Below are 15,948 nucleotides of genomic sequence, written 5' to 3'. Positions count from 1 at the left end.
GAGACAGCAGAAGCTGTAGCTGTGCACTGGAAGCCTCTCTGGAGGCAGGGCCAGCTGCGGCGCTGGGTAAACAAGGCACCGTGGGCTCCTGCAGCTTCGGCTGCAGCTTATCTTGTGACAGGGCAGGAGAGCTCTGCTCTGCCCCTGCCCCCGTGAGCAGAGGGGGATGGAGAAAGCACCGCTGGGTGTTGAGTGTGATGCATGAAGGGCTTGCCTTCAAGAGGGGCTGGCGTCTGCAAAGTCTGGCCCCTGCGGAGGGTCTGCTTGGAGCCGCTCTGCCTGTTTTACCTGCCTTTGCTCTCTCCTGGCCTGTCCCTGGTGTCTGCCCGGCCGCAGCGGTGTGGGGTCGGGATCCCTGCAGCCCTTTCTCTGCACACCCCTTGTGTATGAGAGATGGTGCAGGTGCTTTGAATTATTCTGTAACTAAGGTATCGGGCAAGGCTCGAATCTGAGCTATGAAAAACATCCTAGGGGTTGGGTTCTGTGGTCTTTAAGGTGTGGGTTTTTTTTTTTTTCTGAAGGGATGTGAGGTGAGATGCCTTAATTGATGCATCATTCAGCTGCCTGTGGCCGTGCTTTAGAGCCTGTGTTTGCTCTGGATCTGTGCTTGGAGTAGGGGGCGGCTCGTTGCCTGCTCCAGCCCCCGCTGTGCTTTGCTTGTGCTGTCTTCATCTTCTTCTTCACTCCCAAGTGTTAGAGATGTGTCCGGAGCAGCACTCCCTGGCGAGCGGCAGGCACTCGATCCCACCAGTGTGGCTGGAAGGGTGAGATCCCATCCGACGGTGGGGCACAGCCCGGGAGACTCCCTGGTCTCACGGTACACAGCACGATGCCGGCGCGGAGCCAGGGGAGGCCGTCAGTGTGCAGGGCTGGCAGCTTGCTGGTGGGTGTGGAAGCCCACACAGCCTTTATTTTTGTTCCCTGTGTCACATGAACGCCACAAAGACAGATGATGCTATTGGATCGGTCCCTCCGAGCTATTTCTGCATTGATCTCTGGGTGCGTGCCTCCGAGCTGCCCCCCTGCCCCATGGGTCCCGGCAAGCGTTCCGGGGCTCCGGCTGCTCCCTTTATCCCCCGCTGTGCCCGTGCAGTTTGGCTGGGTGCTCCCTACAGGCACCTCCAGCTCCGCATAGGCTGATGGGGACGGCCTGTTCTGAAAAGCCCACTCTCATCTCTGGAGGTGTGGTTTTTTTTTGGGGGGGTGGGAGGAAGTGTGTCATGACGACAACATTTATTTTGTCAATTAAAAAGTCCTACCTGCTTTGAAGGCCTCCCAAATGTAGGTCATTTATCCCTTTGTATTTGTACATTTGTATTCATGGGCTTCTCTGAATAATGTTTTATTATTTAATTTTAAAAATTGAATTTGGGGCAAATATTATTTGAGTTTACTTTTCCCTTGGGATGTTGTTGGCTCTTCTAATACCTATGGTCTGACCCCACTCCTGTTATTTACCTCCTTATTGGCATAAGTGAAGCCAGCAAAGTTCAATTTCCAGGATCCAGGTTTTGCTCAAGCTTGGACCCCCTTTAGCACCTGGCTGCGCTGTGCACTTGATGTGCCCGGCCACGTCTTGTCGCACGCTGTACTGAGATGTGGGCTGTAATTACTTCTCCCATAGGCTGCAGGAACTATTTTTCCTCTTAATCCCACAGCAGTACTGAGTCACCAGATTTCTTAGAGTAGTGATTATTCATGCCCAGGTTTAAGATTTGACATTTCTTCACGCTCTCCTTTGTTTAGCTTTGGTTTTTTTGCACTTATCGTTTTCTTTCTGCTTGCGAGTTTGTTCTTTCTTTTCTGTGGTTCCTCAAGATCTCGGTGATTAAAACCTAGGTGAGGTCACCGTGTGCGTGGATGCTGGAAGGGCCCCGGGGAGCCCTTTCTCCTCCTCCTCACATCATGCGTTTGTTCCTGTGACGTGCTGCTTTTACTCTCGGGGTACGTGCGTATGGTGCCTGCACAGCGTTGGCCACAGCAGCGCTGGGGAAGGTGCACGTAAAGCACCGGTTCACGTATAGGCTCTTCCACAGATAGGGGTTTGACTTCTGTGTCCATGGGGAAAATTATTGCTCTAGTTCTGCATGTTTGGTTTGTGGGGTTTTTTTTGTTGTTGTTGTGGTTTTTTTTCCCAAAGTTATGTATTTGGAGAAAGGATACGGTTTAGATCCAAAGGCTGCCTCGCCTCTGAGGTGCGAGGTTGGGAAGGCGAGAGATGAGAAATACGTCTTTCCGCACGGATGCGTTGCGTAAGGCGTAGCTGTGTGGACAGGTTACGGCAGGGTAATTTAGGAGAGAAGCCTGCGGCGCGCTGGGTGTCACTGCTGGCTCGGGGGCTTGTTTTCCTCAGCAGGTTACAGGTTCTTCGGAACGAAAGAGGGTAATGCTGCCTTGCTTTTATTGTGGGGTATTCCATAAAGCACCCTAACTCAGCTATTGCAACTTACTCATCTACCTATATATATATAAAAAAAATTATATATATATATTTATATATATGAAAAAATATATTTTTATATATATTATAAAAAATAAAAAAGCCCTCCTTAGACTTGTCCACAATCTCTTTGAGTCTGTCCCTGTGATGAGACATGGTTGAAGATTGTATTGTTTTGGGGGTGGGGGTTGTGTGGTTTTTTCTTTTTTTTTCTTTTTTTTTTTTTTTTTTTTGGACTAGTGTCTTCAAATGTTGAAGTGTTTTTTCAGGTGGGATTAGGAGGCTTGTGGGAATCTTACTGCTTGTCCTTTGATGGTCGGAGGTAATGCCAGGGCACACACAGATACCAGGAGGATATACTGGATGTATGGGGAGCAAGGAGGTTCTGCAAAGCAAACTAACTGTCCTTTTGAAATGAATTTCAGGAGACATGTCTGAAAGTAAAGCCAAGAAGATTGAGATAAAAGACGTTGATGGGCAGACGCTGAGGAAGCTGATTGATTACATCTACACTGCCGAGATTGAAGTGACGGAAGAGAACGTGCAGGTAGGTCTGGTCCCGCAGCTCCCGTGGAGACCGAAGTAAAAAGCTTGAAACTCAAAGGCACAGGTCCTTTGAGGGCGAGTGATCTCTTCAGGCTGCAGAAAGTAAAAGGTTGGGCTTGAAAAGAGCTACTTCCAGCCTCTGTTTAGTCTTCAGGCACTTTGCTGCCTTCCCCGTGCTTAAGTCGTGTTGCATTTAGCTTTTGTGTTGAGCTCTTATAACGAGAGTAGGCATTTGCCTTCCAAGAAGCTGTGCTGACTTGTGGGTCAGTCTGTCGAAGGTCAGAATAGACTCAAACAAGCAGTGAGTCAAATGCTGTTTTAAGGTCATGGCCGAGGAATCTGGCTGTTAGTTTTTCAATTCTTCTGGGTAGTTTGAGTTGTTTGGCAGAGCTTTGAGTGGAATATATTGCTCAAATGAGGGCATTCTTCCTTTTTTTGTGTGTGTGCGTGCGTGCTCCGTCTTGAGGTACTTTGTGGTAAATATTTTTCTAGAAGTGGAAAGAGTAATTGAAAGGCAGCCTACAGATAAAGCAGGATGCTCAGGGAGAGAGCGTTTCGCCGTGTCACATGGCTGTGGCTGCTGGTAAAGCTTTTTTCTTTGACTCTACTTGTATTTGTGGTAAGAAAATGGCTGTGCACTTAGCCACTGATTTCTGGAAGGGACGCTGGGAGCTCGTGTGTGGATGGGCTTTTCGGTTGGTCTCCATTTTTGCGCGCAAGTGGCCGGTTGAGTTTGGTGTCTTCCTCTCTGTGACTGGGATGCTGGGCAGGGTAACAAGTCTGGGTCCATGATGCTGGAGAGAGAGAAGCAATGCTGCTGCGTGCTTTATGTTGACCTAATTAAGGTGGCAAAATTAGCCTGGTTCTGCTTGAAATGAGGTTCTTGCTGTGGATGGGACGTGCTTGTGTGTTCCAGTCCCTCGGGGAGGGCACAGGTTCTTTCTGTCCCATAGCATGTCACTCTTCCTGCAGGAACTTGGACAAAACTCTGAGATGCGTCAGCTTTTTGCCATCCTTCATGATCTAAGTCTGTGGGTGCTTTTTCTTGCCCCTTCTGCCCCACAATTTTACAAACTTGACCTTCTGGCAGGCTCTCATCCTGGCAGTTGTCACATGGGTAGAAGTGGGTGCCCTGCGGTGAGGCTGTCCAAGCCGGGTTGCTGGGGACCAGCAGTGAGGAGACCTTCAAGGTGCCATTACAGCAAAGCAGCTGAGGCTCAAAGCCAGCTATGGGTTGCTTGGGCCAGCTGTCTGCTGTATAGCCCATGCTTAATTAACAGTCTACAGTCAAGATCATAAGGAGCTGAGATACAACTTGACTTCAGTAATACGTAATGTTGGGGGGAGGAGTTCCTTGGACCTCTGGGATCTTCCATCGCTGGAGGAAAAGTGACATTTACGCACTCGTAGGCTGGTTCCTCTTCCTGTGGGAAACGTGAAGACTCTATCCGCGTGCTTTCCGAAACGTATCCTTTCCTTCCATGCTGCTGGTTGTTAGGTGGCCCAGAAGCACCCACTCGACACGTGGGACGTGCTGAGCTCGGGGGACCATCTGGTGTGCTGGTCCCAGTCAGTCTGCCTTGAATGGAGCTGGCTTGAAGTGCCAACGCGTGCTCTGCGTGTTTTCCCACGGGAGCGTTTCGGTGCTCGAGCGCGGCTGCACCTGGGTGTGAGCAGCGCGGTGGCAGCTGGAGCAGGCTGGAGAGCATCGCCGTCCTGCACTGCGCTGGCAGCAGAGACCTGCCCAGAGGGTCTGTGACAAAGTCACATTTCTGAGCAAACGTAATGCTACCTTTTTTTAGTAAAACCTAAGCAAAGCCTGCCTTGTGATGGCCTAGGGACTACAAAGAGTTAAAAAGCCCTGTCTATATTTTGCCTCCCATCTCTCAGACAGTAGGATCAAAAACCACAAGTTTGGTGATACTAAGGTTTGGATATTTTTTCCCAATCTAATAAAGCAGGTCCTTTTTCTACGGGATTTATTTAAATAACTGCCCTGTGAATGACTTCTTAGGCTGGAGGTAAATTAGTTCATAGGAGCTAAGAAATGAGGCTGATCACGAGTTCTAATTTTCTAGCAGGGTGAGGGTATGTTTTAAAGGGGTTCTCTGCAGTTTGACACAGTTTTTCAGACTTCCTCAACAGCTGGAAGAAGCAGTTTCTTGGAATAGGTGCCAGGTAATTTCATTGTAGGAACTACAAGAAAAAAAAGATTGCTAAATGTTATTAACTGAAGAGATGCAGCCAAGCTACCAAAACATGTGAAAAAATGAAAAGGCAAGTTCTTGTTGGTGAGCAGAATTGAAATGAGAAAAAGATGAGCTGCAAAGGTAACATGGGAGCGCGGGAATGAGCGTTCCCAAGTGTGCTCAAATGCTGAGCGGTGCCCTCCACTTCGTAACAACGAGCCTTTTTACAGTATTTTTGTTGTTTCTTTTCTAATAGAAACCTGGCTCTCTTTGCTTTTATAGGCCTGGTATGGTGTTCAGGAAGTGAGACTGTTTTTCTAAGCAAGTGTTTTTGTAGCTGATTGTCATTCCGCTGCATGAAGTGTTGTTCGGTTATTTTTTTGAAGTAAGGAAGGATGTGTGTGCAAGGGGCCAAGCCTGTCTAGTCAGTTCCAGTCATCGTCTAGGTAGGGAATTACTGGGGTGTAAAGGGGAATTTCAGTCCGTCCTGGCTCCGTGAAGGAGAGCACTGAGCCCGTGTGGAAGTGAATACTTTCTTCTAACCTCGCTGGGGTGAGAATTGCCCTGACAAATTCAATCCTGCTTTATGCATTGGATCCTAATTTTTAGAGCGAGATTTCAAGGCAACACAGATGCAGTAGTAGGAAGGCTCAGGGATGATGGGTGGTAGAGGGACTTCTGTGCCGAGCACTGTTTTGCCTCTGAACATGTATTTGGGATTTAACCTCCCACTTGTTTGGAAGGCATGGAGCAAGGAGGAATTTCTGCCTTCATTGCAGGCATGTTGTAGTCTCAGGAAAATCCATCCTGGGATTTCTGTCCCCACTGCCTTCTATTGTTCCTCTTCTGTTCACCCCACGTCAAGGTTAGTTGTAAAGACATCTGCTTCATATGCATGACAAAAAGATCTCATTCATTTGAAGGTGGACCTTGATAAATTTATTTGGAAGAAAGTTGTGCTGTACAAAGAAAGTTTCTGTAAAAGTGAGAAAAACTAAAGCGAGCGGCTTGGGGATGTTCATAGAGGCTTACGCGCAGCCCTGGGTGGCTTCAATGGAAACCACCTGCACATGTCAAGCAGAGCACAGGGCCTGCTGCTCCGTACCCCTAGGGAATAGCCGGCTGGTTTGACATACCAGTTCCTTGAATTTTTCAGTTAGATCTTGATTTTGCAGCTGAACTGGCTGCATTGCTGCTCGCTTTCCAACGCGCTCTTATCAAACCTGCCAGCTCAGCGAAGGGCGATGGGAGCAAAGTCCAGCGATGGAGAAGAGGCTCAACGTGGTGCCCTTGGGCAAAGCTGGATGAAGAGGAGATTTGGGAGGAGGCTTTTCGTTCTCCTGGGAGGTCCTGTGAAGGCACCTGGACCTCTGGCTCCAGACAGTGAATCCAGTCCCTCTTCAGTGTGTCCCACCCGTCCTTACTGATGGCACTGAATGACTTGCAGCCGGCAGCCTGTGAATTACCCGCCCAATTAAGAATGTCATTACCATTAGGATTGTAATGATTCCCTGGGAAAAATCCTGATTAACCTGATTTCACAATGAAACTCCTATGAATGAGGTGCAGCGTACCACGTGGGGTGTGTCCTTGTACACTAACACAGTTTGAGATATGGCTCATGTAGACAGAAGAGCGAAGAGGTGTTTGGCAATCAGCTGTCTGGAGGAAATAGGTGTTGAAACTGTCAGATTTGCAGACATAATAGTTGTAATAGAAAATGGCTTGAGAAAGAAGGAAAAAGGCTTTGCTAGAAGCGGTAGCGTTTCCTTTTCACAAGTGTGCTTCTGCACCTCAGCTTTCCCTGGGGACGTAGGACTTCAAAACAAAGGAAGGAGAGTATCTGTGGCAGATGCAGTTTTGATGATAAAGGGATGATAAGTGGGTCAGTTCATCTCCCTTCCCCCTGCGCACTCCATAAGCTGCAACTGTAGTAGGTGCAAGCCCGGAGTGAGACAGAGAGTCTTTCAACTCAGCTTTAGGAGATGCAATGAATCAGGGCTACCTTCCTCCCTGGAGCAAAAGCTCCTTGCCTTGCATCGCCCTCCTGGAGTGCTGGAGGGAGAGCCCTGGTCAGCAGCAGGGTTACTTCTCCGGGCTCTTACGCCAGTTGGGTTGGGGGCCCTTCCTAGGCCTACGGAAAGTCTTTTAGATTGGCTTGGCCTAATAGAAAGGTGAGGAGAAACTTGGGGATGTGGCACCAGGGGACTATGCTGCGCCTGATGGACATGCTGCGTCTCCATGTTTTTATCGCACTGTTTAACCAAGGGATGGTGTTTCTGCTCAGTGCAGTGAAGCTGGAGAAGGGAGATTGGGAGGGAAGGTGCTGGTTGCTCCCTTGTTTTCTCTCTCACCTCTATATCCATTCTGTGATCACTTCTTCTTATGTCTGCTCCCGGAGAGGTTTGTGTCTCTCTGATCCTGCTATATGTGCCTCTGCCTTGGCTATTTCACCCCAGGTGGAGCATTTAAGCAGAAGCACCATTGTTCCCCCTCAGCACTGCCTGGCAGCGGCTGGGGAGTGATAAAGCCTAATTGCCTTCCTAACGCTGAAAAGCCACATTACAGTAGTTTTATCTCCATTACTTGTGCAGTTTTAGAGGTGTTCGGTTAAAAATAAGTATTTAACCAGCCTCGCAAATGCGAGCGCTGGTTGTTTCTCTGGTCGCGGATTCCCCTGGGAGGGTGCTTGGGAGCTGCCTCCCTGCTTGGGCAGATGTGCAGTCCCAGCTGTGGCCCTGCATGTGCTGCTGAGGATTACAGCCAGTACCCTTCTTTGGCTTCCAATTTGACTAAATTGCCAAAGCAGCTTATAAGCTTTAATATATCCCCTGCCTTGGGGAAATGCTCCTCTCCCAGTTTTGCCGAGGAGGAATGGCGTAGATTAACTCTTGGCCCAGGTTACCTGGAAGGCTGTGGCAGAGCAGGGAACTAAGCCCAGTCTCTGAAGCCCAGCGTTAATGCCCGGCCTCTTGAATGAACCTTATCGCAACACAGAGCACTTTTGGCTCAAAGATGTTTCTCGTTCAGAGACATCAAAAGGTTTATGAAAGTATTTAATTGCAGAGGCAATGTTCTGTAAAACCTGAGGTGGGCACAGAGTCTGCAGAGCGAGCGAGCACAGCTGGTGAACGAGATGGTTATGGGGGGGTGCGTATATATATATACACACACCATAGAGGAGGTTCTGGACATAATTTATTTAGCAAAGAAGTCAATTTCAGTATTAATAGCAGATAATTTTGACGTAGTTTCAAAAGATGATTAGATTTTGGTATGGAGGCTGATCTGGTAGAGAAGCCAGTTTTCTGTAAATCGGTCACAGTGTCTGCAGTTCAAATATTAAGAGCCAAATCCAGACTCAAGTGAGTAACTTGCCTGGATATTAATGGGGTTGCAGTTTGGTCCTGCTGCATGTTTAGGCAGGGCATTTCCTCTTGTTATTTCTAAAGGAAACAGACCTTGTGCTGGCGGATATCCTTTGCTGGCTTTTCACCTTCCTTGGTAAAAACAAGATGAGTGGTGAGACGTTCAGCTGGGAAATGAGAAAGAGAAAATCCGCTCATCTCTTGATAGGTTATTTATATCCTACTTCTAAAAAGTATTACATGATATTGCTCCTTTCCCAATAACTGCCATGGCGAGAGGCTCCCGCAGTGCCCTGTCAAGCCAGCATGAGGCCGTAAGAGCAGTACGGAGATGTCCAGGGGGGTGGGTATGAGTGATGGTGCTGGGTATCTTCTGTTTTACAGGCATTATCCCAAAACGCTTGCGGTAAGCATCCCACCTGGATTTGCAGGCGTGCGCACGGGACGGATGGGGGAGGTCCGTGGAGGAAGCTCTGGCTGGTTTACGGCCAGAGATTGTTTGCAGGGAGTCTGACTTGTTTACCCCCCGCCCTTACGCGAGTCAGGTGCTCGCCTTTCTGCTGGCATGAGGAGATGGTTCAGCTAGATAGAAAGGGGTTTGCAGCTAGGTTTCAAAAATGCACGAGCATCGCTATCTTGATCTAATCAAAACCACTAACTAATCTCCTCCTGGCATTGTGAGGTTCGGGCCAAATCGGGCGCTTGGGTTAATTGATTTTTTTTTTTAATTATTATTTTATTTTATTGTTGCCTGTTGGGGTGGCTGCTTGGCAGCAGTCAGACACCGTACAGCTGGGCTGGAGCTGGAATGCATCAGTGGCTTAGGAAGGACCTGGGGCAGGTTCCGAGTGTCCTGCCCTGATGTGGAATGGCACTGTGGGGACAGGCGGCAGGGACAGGGAGGGGGACATCTTTTTCCCTTCTCTGCCATGGAGATCCAGGGAGGTGAATGCTGTTAACCTGTTTGTTTTGTTTAACAGCCGCTTGTTTTTTTTGAGCCGGAAACAATTTTCCGGAAATGTGTGCTCAGATGGTGAGCACAGATGCCCAGTTGGAAGGACATGTGTGAAGCAGCAGAGCTACGGAAGAGCTGGGATAAGACACGTCTGCAGTTGCTGTACGACATAGGAAAGGAAATAGCTGATGTCACGGGCTGTAACATCCCGACCGACTTTATGTTCTACTTCCCGTCCCGCTCACTGGCCTCAAAGGTGGTTGTTCCAGCAGATGTCACATTCCTGATCCACTTTGTCTCCATTTTCTGCACTTAGTTTTGTGGATACAAAGCAGTACCTCATTTTCAGATGCAGTCATGAACCACGAGTGTCCGCGGCATTTTGTGTGAGCGAAAATGAGAGCTGTTGATTTGAAGAGTCGGCCCCAACTTTCCCGAGAGCCTTGCTGTCACCAGAACCTGCCTGAGCTTCTGTCAGCTCCCTCTCTTACCTGGCAGTTTGGGCACCCCGCTCACAAGCCAATGTAGTTCTATTGCAAATGAGAAAATTCAAGGTTTTCGGGAGTGCTGGGCTGCTGCGGGCTTTGAATGTGATGGCAATGCAGATAAATAATGTAAAGCTCTTTAGGGAAAGAAAAATAAATCTGTGTACGGGACCTACCTGCAGCAAAGCCAGAAATTGAGGTGCCTCCGTGGTTGCCCGCGTTTTGTCCTCCCTTTACCTGCTTTGAGGTCTTGTGGGGAGATGTGAGGGGAAGAGCTCCACTTTTAGCCCAACACGGGATAGGTGTTTCCATCTGTCAGAGCACAGACAGGGATCTTCTGCATACGGAAAGTGCTAAAACTTTACCCTTCCCTCTCGTACCCCACAGGGATGTGTCCCTCTCTGAAGGGGAATTGCATCTAATTTGTGCAAGCTGTGAATCAAACTTTCTTTGCCGCTAACTCTAATTCCCCCCTGTTCTTTCCTTTGCAGGTTTTGTTGCCAGCTGCTAGTTTATTGCAATTGATGGATGTTAGAAAAAACTGCTGTGACTTTCTTCAGTCCCAGCTGCATCCCACGAACTGCCTTGGAATCCGAGCTTTTGCCGACGTGCACGCGTGTACCGAACTGCTGCAGCAGGCAAATGCCTACGCAGGTGAGGGAAGGGTCGTCCCTTTGTCGAGTTAAACCTGTTTCCAGGTACAGCGACTCACAGGTCGGGCAAGATCAGCACATCCCGGCTCATCTCTTCCTGCTGCCAGTACTAGAACAGGGAAGGGAATTCTTTACTGGGTTGTAGACTTGTAATTTTTTTGTGATGCTGCAAATTGTGAAATGCGGTTTGGTCGCAGGCGAACACCTAAGGGGGTAAAAAAAAAACCCTGATCCTCTGGATTCCAGCCCACAAAATAGTTCCTCAGTATGTTCCCAGTAAGCTCTTTGGCTGCCAGCTCGGCAGCGCAGTGTTGGCGTGGTGGTGCCCTCCCCATGTGTGCTGCCCTGTGAGAGCAGGAGGCAATGCCGGGGATTTGTGCAGTCTTGGAATAAATGGCAGCGGGAAAAATTAAATCTTTTGGGTAAGAGTGGGAATGCTCAGCTAAAACTGTCATGCAGTTTCAGCCTCTGGTCTGTGGAGCAATGGCCACTCACCCCAAGGGTGGATAAACTCTTGTTTCTTGAGTAGATGTGTTCGGTTGCAATTAGTAGGTGCAGGCAATGGCTTTCAGCGTTTCTCCTCTATGTCGTAAATGTAAAGCTGTTCCAAGTGACCCCATGCTCTTAACTCCCCAGCACTTTCCGGTCTCCTCTGGGAGAGTTGCCCTTGACCTCTGCTTGGGAGAAGCTGGTAGTTTTCTCTACTCAGTTTGTTTTTTCTGCTTTTCTGCCTATTTGTATAGGGGAAAAATACACCTGCTGTCTCCCAGAGCACCTGCTCTGTCCTGCAACATTTTCCTTAGTATGGTTTTGTCCTTAATTGGACCATAAGTAGGCTCAGAGGAATAAAAATGTGCCCACCAAGTCCTCCCCTATTCTCCTGCAAATAAAAGTAAAACCTTTTCAGCTGCTCTGGCTGTATTATCCCCTGGAGGAAAAGGTACCCTGGAAGGAATGGTTAATTGTATAAAGGCTTGCTTGTAATATCTCATTATCCTTGCTTCCAGGCCCTGTTTAATCTTTAACCCAACAAGCAGCGCATTCACTGTATATTTATTTGGTTGTTTGGCAATTAGAAAGTCTGCTTTGTTGTTTTATTGGCCTTCACAAGTCCCAGTTAGTACAACAGCCCATGTAATGTTAATGGAACTCCATTAATAAAAATGCCATTAACATTCTTTTCACTATGTTGTTTATGTAACAGTGTTAAACCAAGACAGAAGTCCCCAAGCTCAAGAGTCCATGTGTGCATGAGCTCAGTTACTTGAGAAATGCTTAGTTCTCTCCAATGGATAATTTTAGTAGGTGGAGGAGCCTTCGTGATGCAGGCACACGTTACTTTACTAAAATCAGTAAATATTTTTATGTGCTTCCAACTAGTAACAAGAGATCAAATATCTTCCTACTGCCAGATGCCAGTTCAGAATGAATAGGTGATTGTGTCCAGAAGTCAGAGTGTGGGGAGCATTTCCTGCTTCTCAAGTATTTAAGGCCAGAAGAGTTCATTAGATTTTATATATGACTTCCAGCATAACAGAGTATTAAGCTTTATCCAGATACTGCTGTTTTTAGTCAGAACCTGTGGCTTAGCTGCGGTGTTTTTGTCCCCGTTAGGCAAAGAGGGGTCCGTGGTTGGGGAAGCCCAGGTGCCCTCTGCAGCACCAGGGTTGGTGAGGAGTTGTTCAGGTGCGACCTCCAAGGAGCTCCTCTCTGGAAGCTATGCCACCTTGTGTCCCTGGGGTGCTGCTTTTTGGCAGGCAAAGTACTTTGCAGAGGTGACAACGAGACCTGCGGAAGGAGCATGTATCTTTGGGTACATGAGTCTGAGCTTCTCAATCTAAAGGGATTAGGGCTTGAAAAAAGCTGCTGCAGATAAAGGGTCTGAGATTCATGTTTCCGTATTTCAGTCAAAGCTAGATGGAGTCAAAGCCATACTCCAAAGCGGCATGTATTTGTCACAAGTGCTTGCAAAACTAAACTTCTCTGCAAGTGGCTAACAATGGTTTTGACATAGAAATTATTTTTTAGAAAGTAATTCTTCCCTGGTGCCCTTTGACTAGATGTAAAGCTTTACAGATTTGTTGATCCTTTTTGGACCTGCATTGCAATTGGTGATAATCCTTCCTGTTTGGAATGATAAGCAGTGATGTGTATTTTGTTTTCAAGTGGCTCCCAAAGTTACAGCATGGAGGGATTTGGAGGCAAAAAGATAGAAATTAGTTCAGTTGCAGACTTAAGTGGAAAGGGGCAAGGATGCTGCGGAAGAGGGGAGCTGAGAGTTTGGAGCAGGAGAAAGGTTAAATCTACACGTTTTGGGGGAAAGAAGTAAAAGGTGGAAGGAGAGGAGGAGAGCTGATCCCATGCGTGTGCATGGGATGAGGATCTTCCCCCTTGTCCATCTCAGTGTGTCCCCTTGCACATACAGATTCATCTGGATGCCCTGGGATCCCTCACTATTTGGTGCTGAGTGTGTGTCCCAAACTGACTGTTTGGCTGATTCTAAAGGTGCCTTTCCTTGGAGTACCTACAAATATCAAGGACCCTTGCTGGAGTCCCTCATCCAGGTGTTGAGCAGATCTGGTTCTGTCTAGCTTGTTGAAGTGGGCAAGAACCGAATCTGGAGGTGGCCAGGTTATTTATACTGCTTTAGAAAGGCATTCTCACTTCTCTCAGCTGCCACTTCTGATCATATTTGCCACTGCGAGGTACTTAGTGCCTTTGCAGCAAGTTAAGTTCCCATTTAGTGTCATTTATGAAGGTGTCTCATGGGGCTTGTGTTACTTGAAATAACATCGGATTTCTTTACCCTGCTCTGAGACTATTTTCTTTTTCTGTCCCGCCATGCAGTTGTGGTGCATTGTTTGTCTCGGGTGCTCAGAGCTGTAATGATAGCAGTTCTCTGAATGTCCTTCCATTGACTTAAAGCGTGGATTTCATTATAATTTTCTGTTCCCCCTTTTCATTTGTTGAACAGAGCAGCACTTTCCTGAGGTGATGCTAGGAGAAGAATTTCTTAGCCTTAGTCTGGACCAGGTTTGCAGTTTAATATCAAGTGACAAGCTCACAGTCTCCTCTGAAGAAAAGGTACAGTAAATTGTATAGCAACAGTGAATGTACGAATGCTGCAATGTTTCTAGATATTACATCGGGAACTGTTCTCACGTTATGCTCTTTAGAGGCGATTTTCCAACAGAGCTCATGTGGAAAGGAAAATTAAAAATAACGTGAATCCTAAAACTGCATAAAAATGACCTTCACTTGGTTGTTCTTTGTAGGAAGTAATGATTCTCAGATCCGTATCTCCTCCAAAAGCCCTGGGGGACAGAACTGAATACCTTCCCTCTCTGGAAAACTAGGACCCTCCCATCTGCTGTTGGTGTAAAGCTCATATTACCTGCCATAAAACCTCAAAAAAAAGTGAATTTCATTAGGCGAGTGAGGAGTATTGGCTGCTGTTGCACAGAACAAATAAAGGAGGCCCGCAACCAAAAAGAAGGAAGGAAACTTTTTTCTAGCATCATCAGTGTTTTTAATGGAAGAGGGGAAAAAAGGCACTGGTTGAGGTTGTTTTGTGGTTGAAATGTTCAGCACATCTTGTGTGGTCTGTTGTCCTGGGAAGGAGGAACTTCTTTCCTTTGAGGGTGGCAGAGCACTGGCACAGGCTGCCCAGAGAGGTGGTGGAGTCTCCGTCTCCGGAGACATTCCAAACCCGCCTGGACGCGTTCCTGTGCCACCTGCTCTGGGTGACCCTGCTCTGGCAGGGGGTTGGACTAGATGACCTCCAGAGGTCCCTTCCAACCCCCACCGTTCTGTGATTCCGTGAGGGTGACCGGTGGTTATGGTACTTGGTGAACACCGGGTCCAACCCCGTTGTCTGGTGTGGGCTTCTTGCATGACCTGCAGCGGGTTCCTGGGGAGAGGTACATGCCTCGAGTCCTTCAGTTGGCTCTATGGGGAGATGGACACTTGTGGGAGGCTACAGGAGAGCTTGAGGATTGTGTGGCTCGTAAATTCAGGACCTCTGTTGCATCCCTGTTGGTGGGATGAGGCTGGACCTGGGTGTGCTTGGTGCTGCTGGTCTGTTCTGAGCTGGCTGAGCTGTGCACCCATCCTGCTCAACCCCTGCGGGCTGCAGACACAGGAGTGCTTGGGCCCGTCGGGACCGTAAAGCTTGCCAGAAAACCCGCACCGCGTGGGGCGCGAATGCAGCGGTGCTTCATTCCGATCCCGAGCCAGCAAACGCGGAGGCTTCAGGAGCGCGTTTCCGCAGGCGTGGGGTCTCGGCAGGGTGCTGGAGGTGCCACACAGGCAGGGCCAGAAAAGGGGGAAAAACAAATGGCACGAACTCGCAGCAGAATCGCTTTGCGTGAGCCAAGCAGCCTGCGAAGGGAAGTGCAAGTTTAGTAACCAATTTTTCCAGTTCTGTGCAGCATTGTTAAAAAGCTTTTACTGGCCTTGCGCCCAGAGAAATCAAAGTGCTCCCTCCCTCATCTGAGCCTTATACAATCAAACCCAGTATTTCTTTAGCTGATTGTAAAAGTTGAGAGCGCAGGGCAGTGGAAGGAAATGTAAGCATAAGCTGCACGTTCAAAACAGCAGATAGGAATAACAGGAGAGAGGCAGAGCATGGGATTGGGACATAAACATGAAATATGTGCTGGAGTCCAAAGAAGTGCTGAAAATTGAGGACAGACTCTTGGGCTGCTGCTTTGTATTAGCTTGGTGGCAGAGAAGCAGTTTTCCTGACCTTTGTTCTTCCTATCTGCTAATGTGTGAAATATACATGCATTTTTTTGCGGGGGGGTAATATAGATTCAAAAATCTGAGAGCTGAATTGTCACAGCCAGGTTTCATGAGAGGCTCCTGCTCTTGCCGTGTCTCATACGTGCACCGCAGCCCGTGAGGCAGAGCGTTCCCGTCCGGGGGCCACTGGGAAGTGTTAGAGCTGGGTCCTACCAGCGCCAGGAGGTAACAGGGGCAGGGAGGGACGCGTTGCCCTTATAATGCTCCCAGACCAGGCGTGTGTGCCCAAGAACTTGTGCGTTCTCCCCTTCCTCTACCACCCCCCAACTAATACCCATTGGCCTAATAAAATACATTCTTCATCCCCAACAGACTGTGGCATACTTAATATCCCTAGGCCATCAGGACTGCAAAATTCTCTGCTACCATCGAAATCGATTTTAATTGTAAAATTAAAAACGTTTCCCCTTTATTCAAAGATTATCCTCCCTTCTCTCCCCCTTGCTGTTGCTGGTTCCCAGGCCCTTCTGGCCTAGGGCAAAGGGTTATTTTGGTCCCTGCCTGCTCTT

The 15,948-nt window shown here is 48.2% G+C and overlaps 1 protein-coding gene across 2 annotated transcripts in view; it reads left to right on the top strand.

The window, feature by feature from the left end:
- The window catches only part of KLHL3 (kelch like family member 3), a 55,847-nt gene that overhangs the window by 18,397 nt on the left and 21,502 nt on the right, over nucleotides 1-15,948 (top strand). For both annotated transcript variants that reach the window (XM_063349532.1, XM_063349533.1), the window contains exons 4-6: nucleotides 2,866-2,987; nucleotides 10,475-10,637; nucleotides 13,611-13,720. In XM_063349532.1, the coding sequence (XP_063205602.1) occupies nucleotides 2,866-2,987; nucleotides 10,475-10,637; nucleotides 13,611-13,720 (395 nt within the window). The remainder of the gene's footprint in view (nucleotides 1-2,865; nucleotides 2,988-10,474; nucleotides 10,638-13,610; nucleotides 13,721-15,948) is intronic.

This window comes from Chroicocephalus ridibundus, chromosome 11 (genome assembly GCF_963924245.1).
Source record: "Chroicocephalus ridibundus chromosome 11, bChrRid1.1, whole genome shotgun sequence".
Lineage (NCBI taxonomy): Eukaryota > Metazoa > Chordata > Aves > Charadriiformes > Laridae > Chroicocephalus > Chroicocephalus ridibundus.
This window is presented reverse-complemented; position numbering and strand designations above follow the sequence as displayed.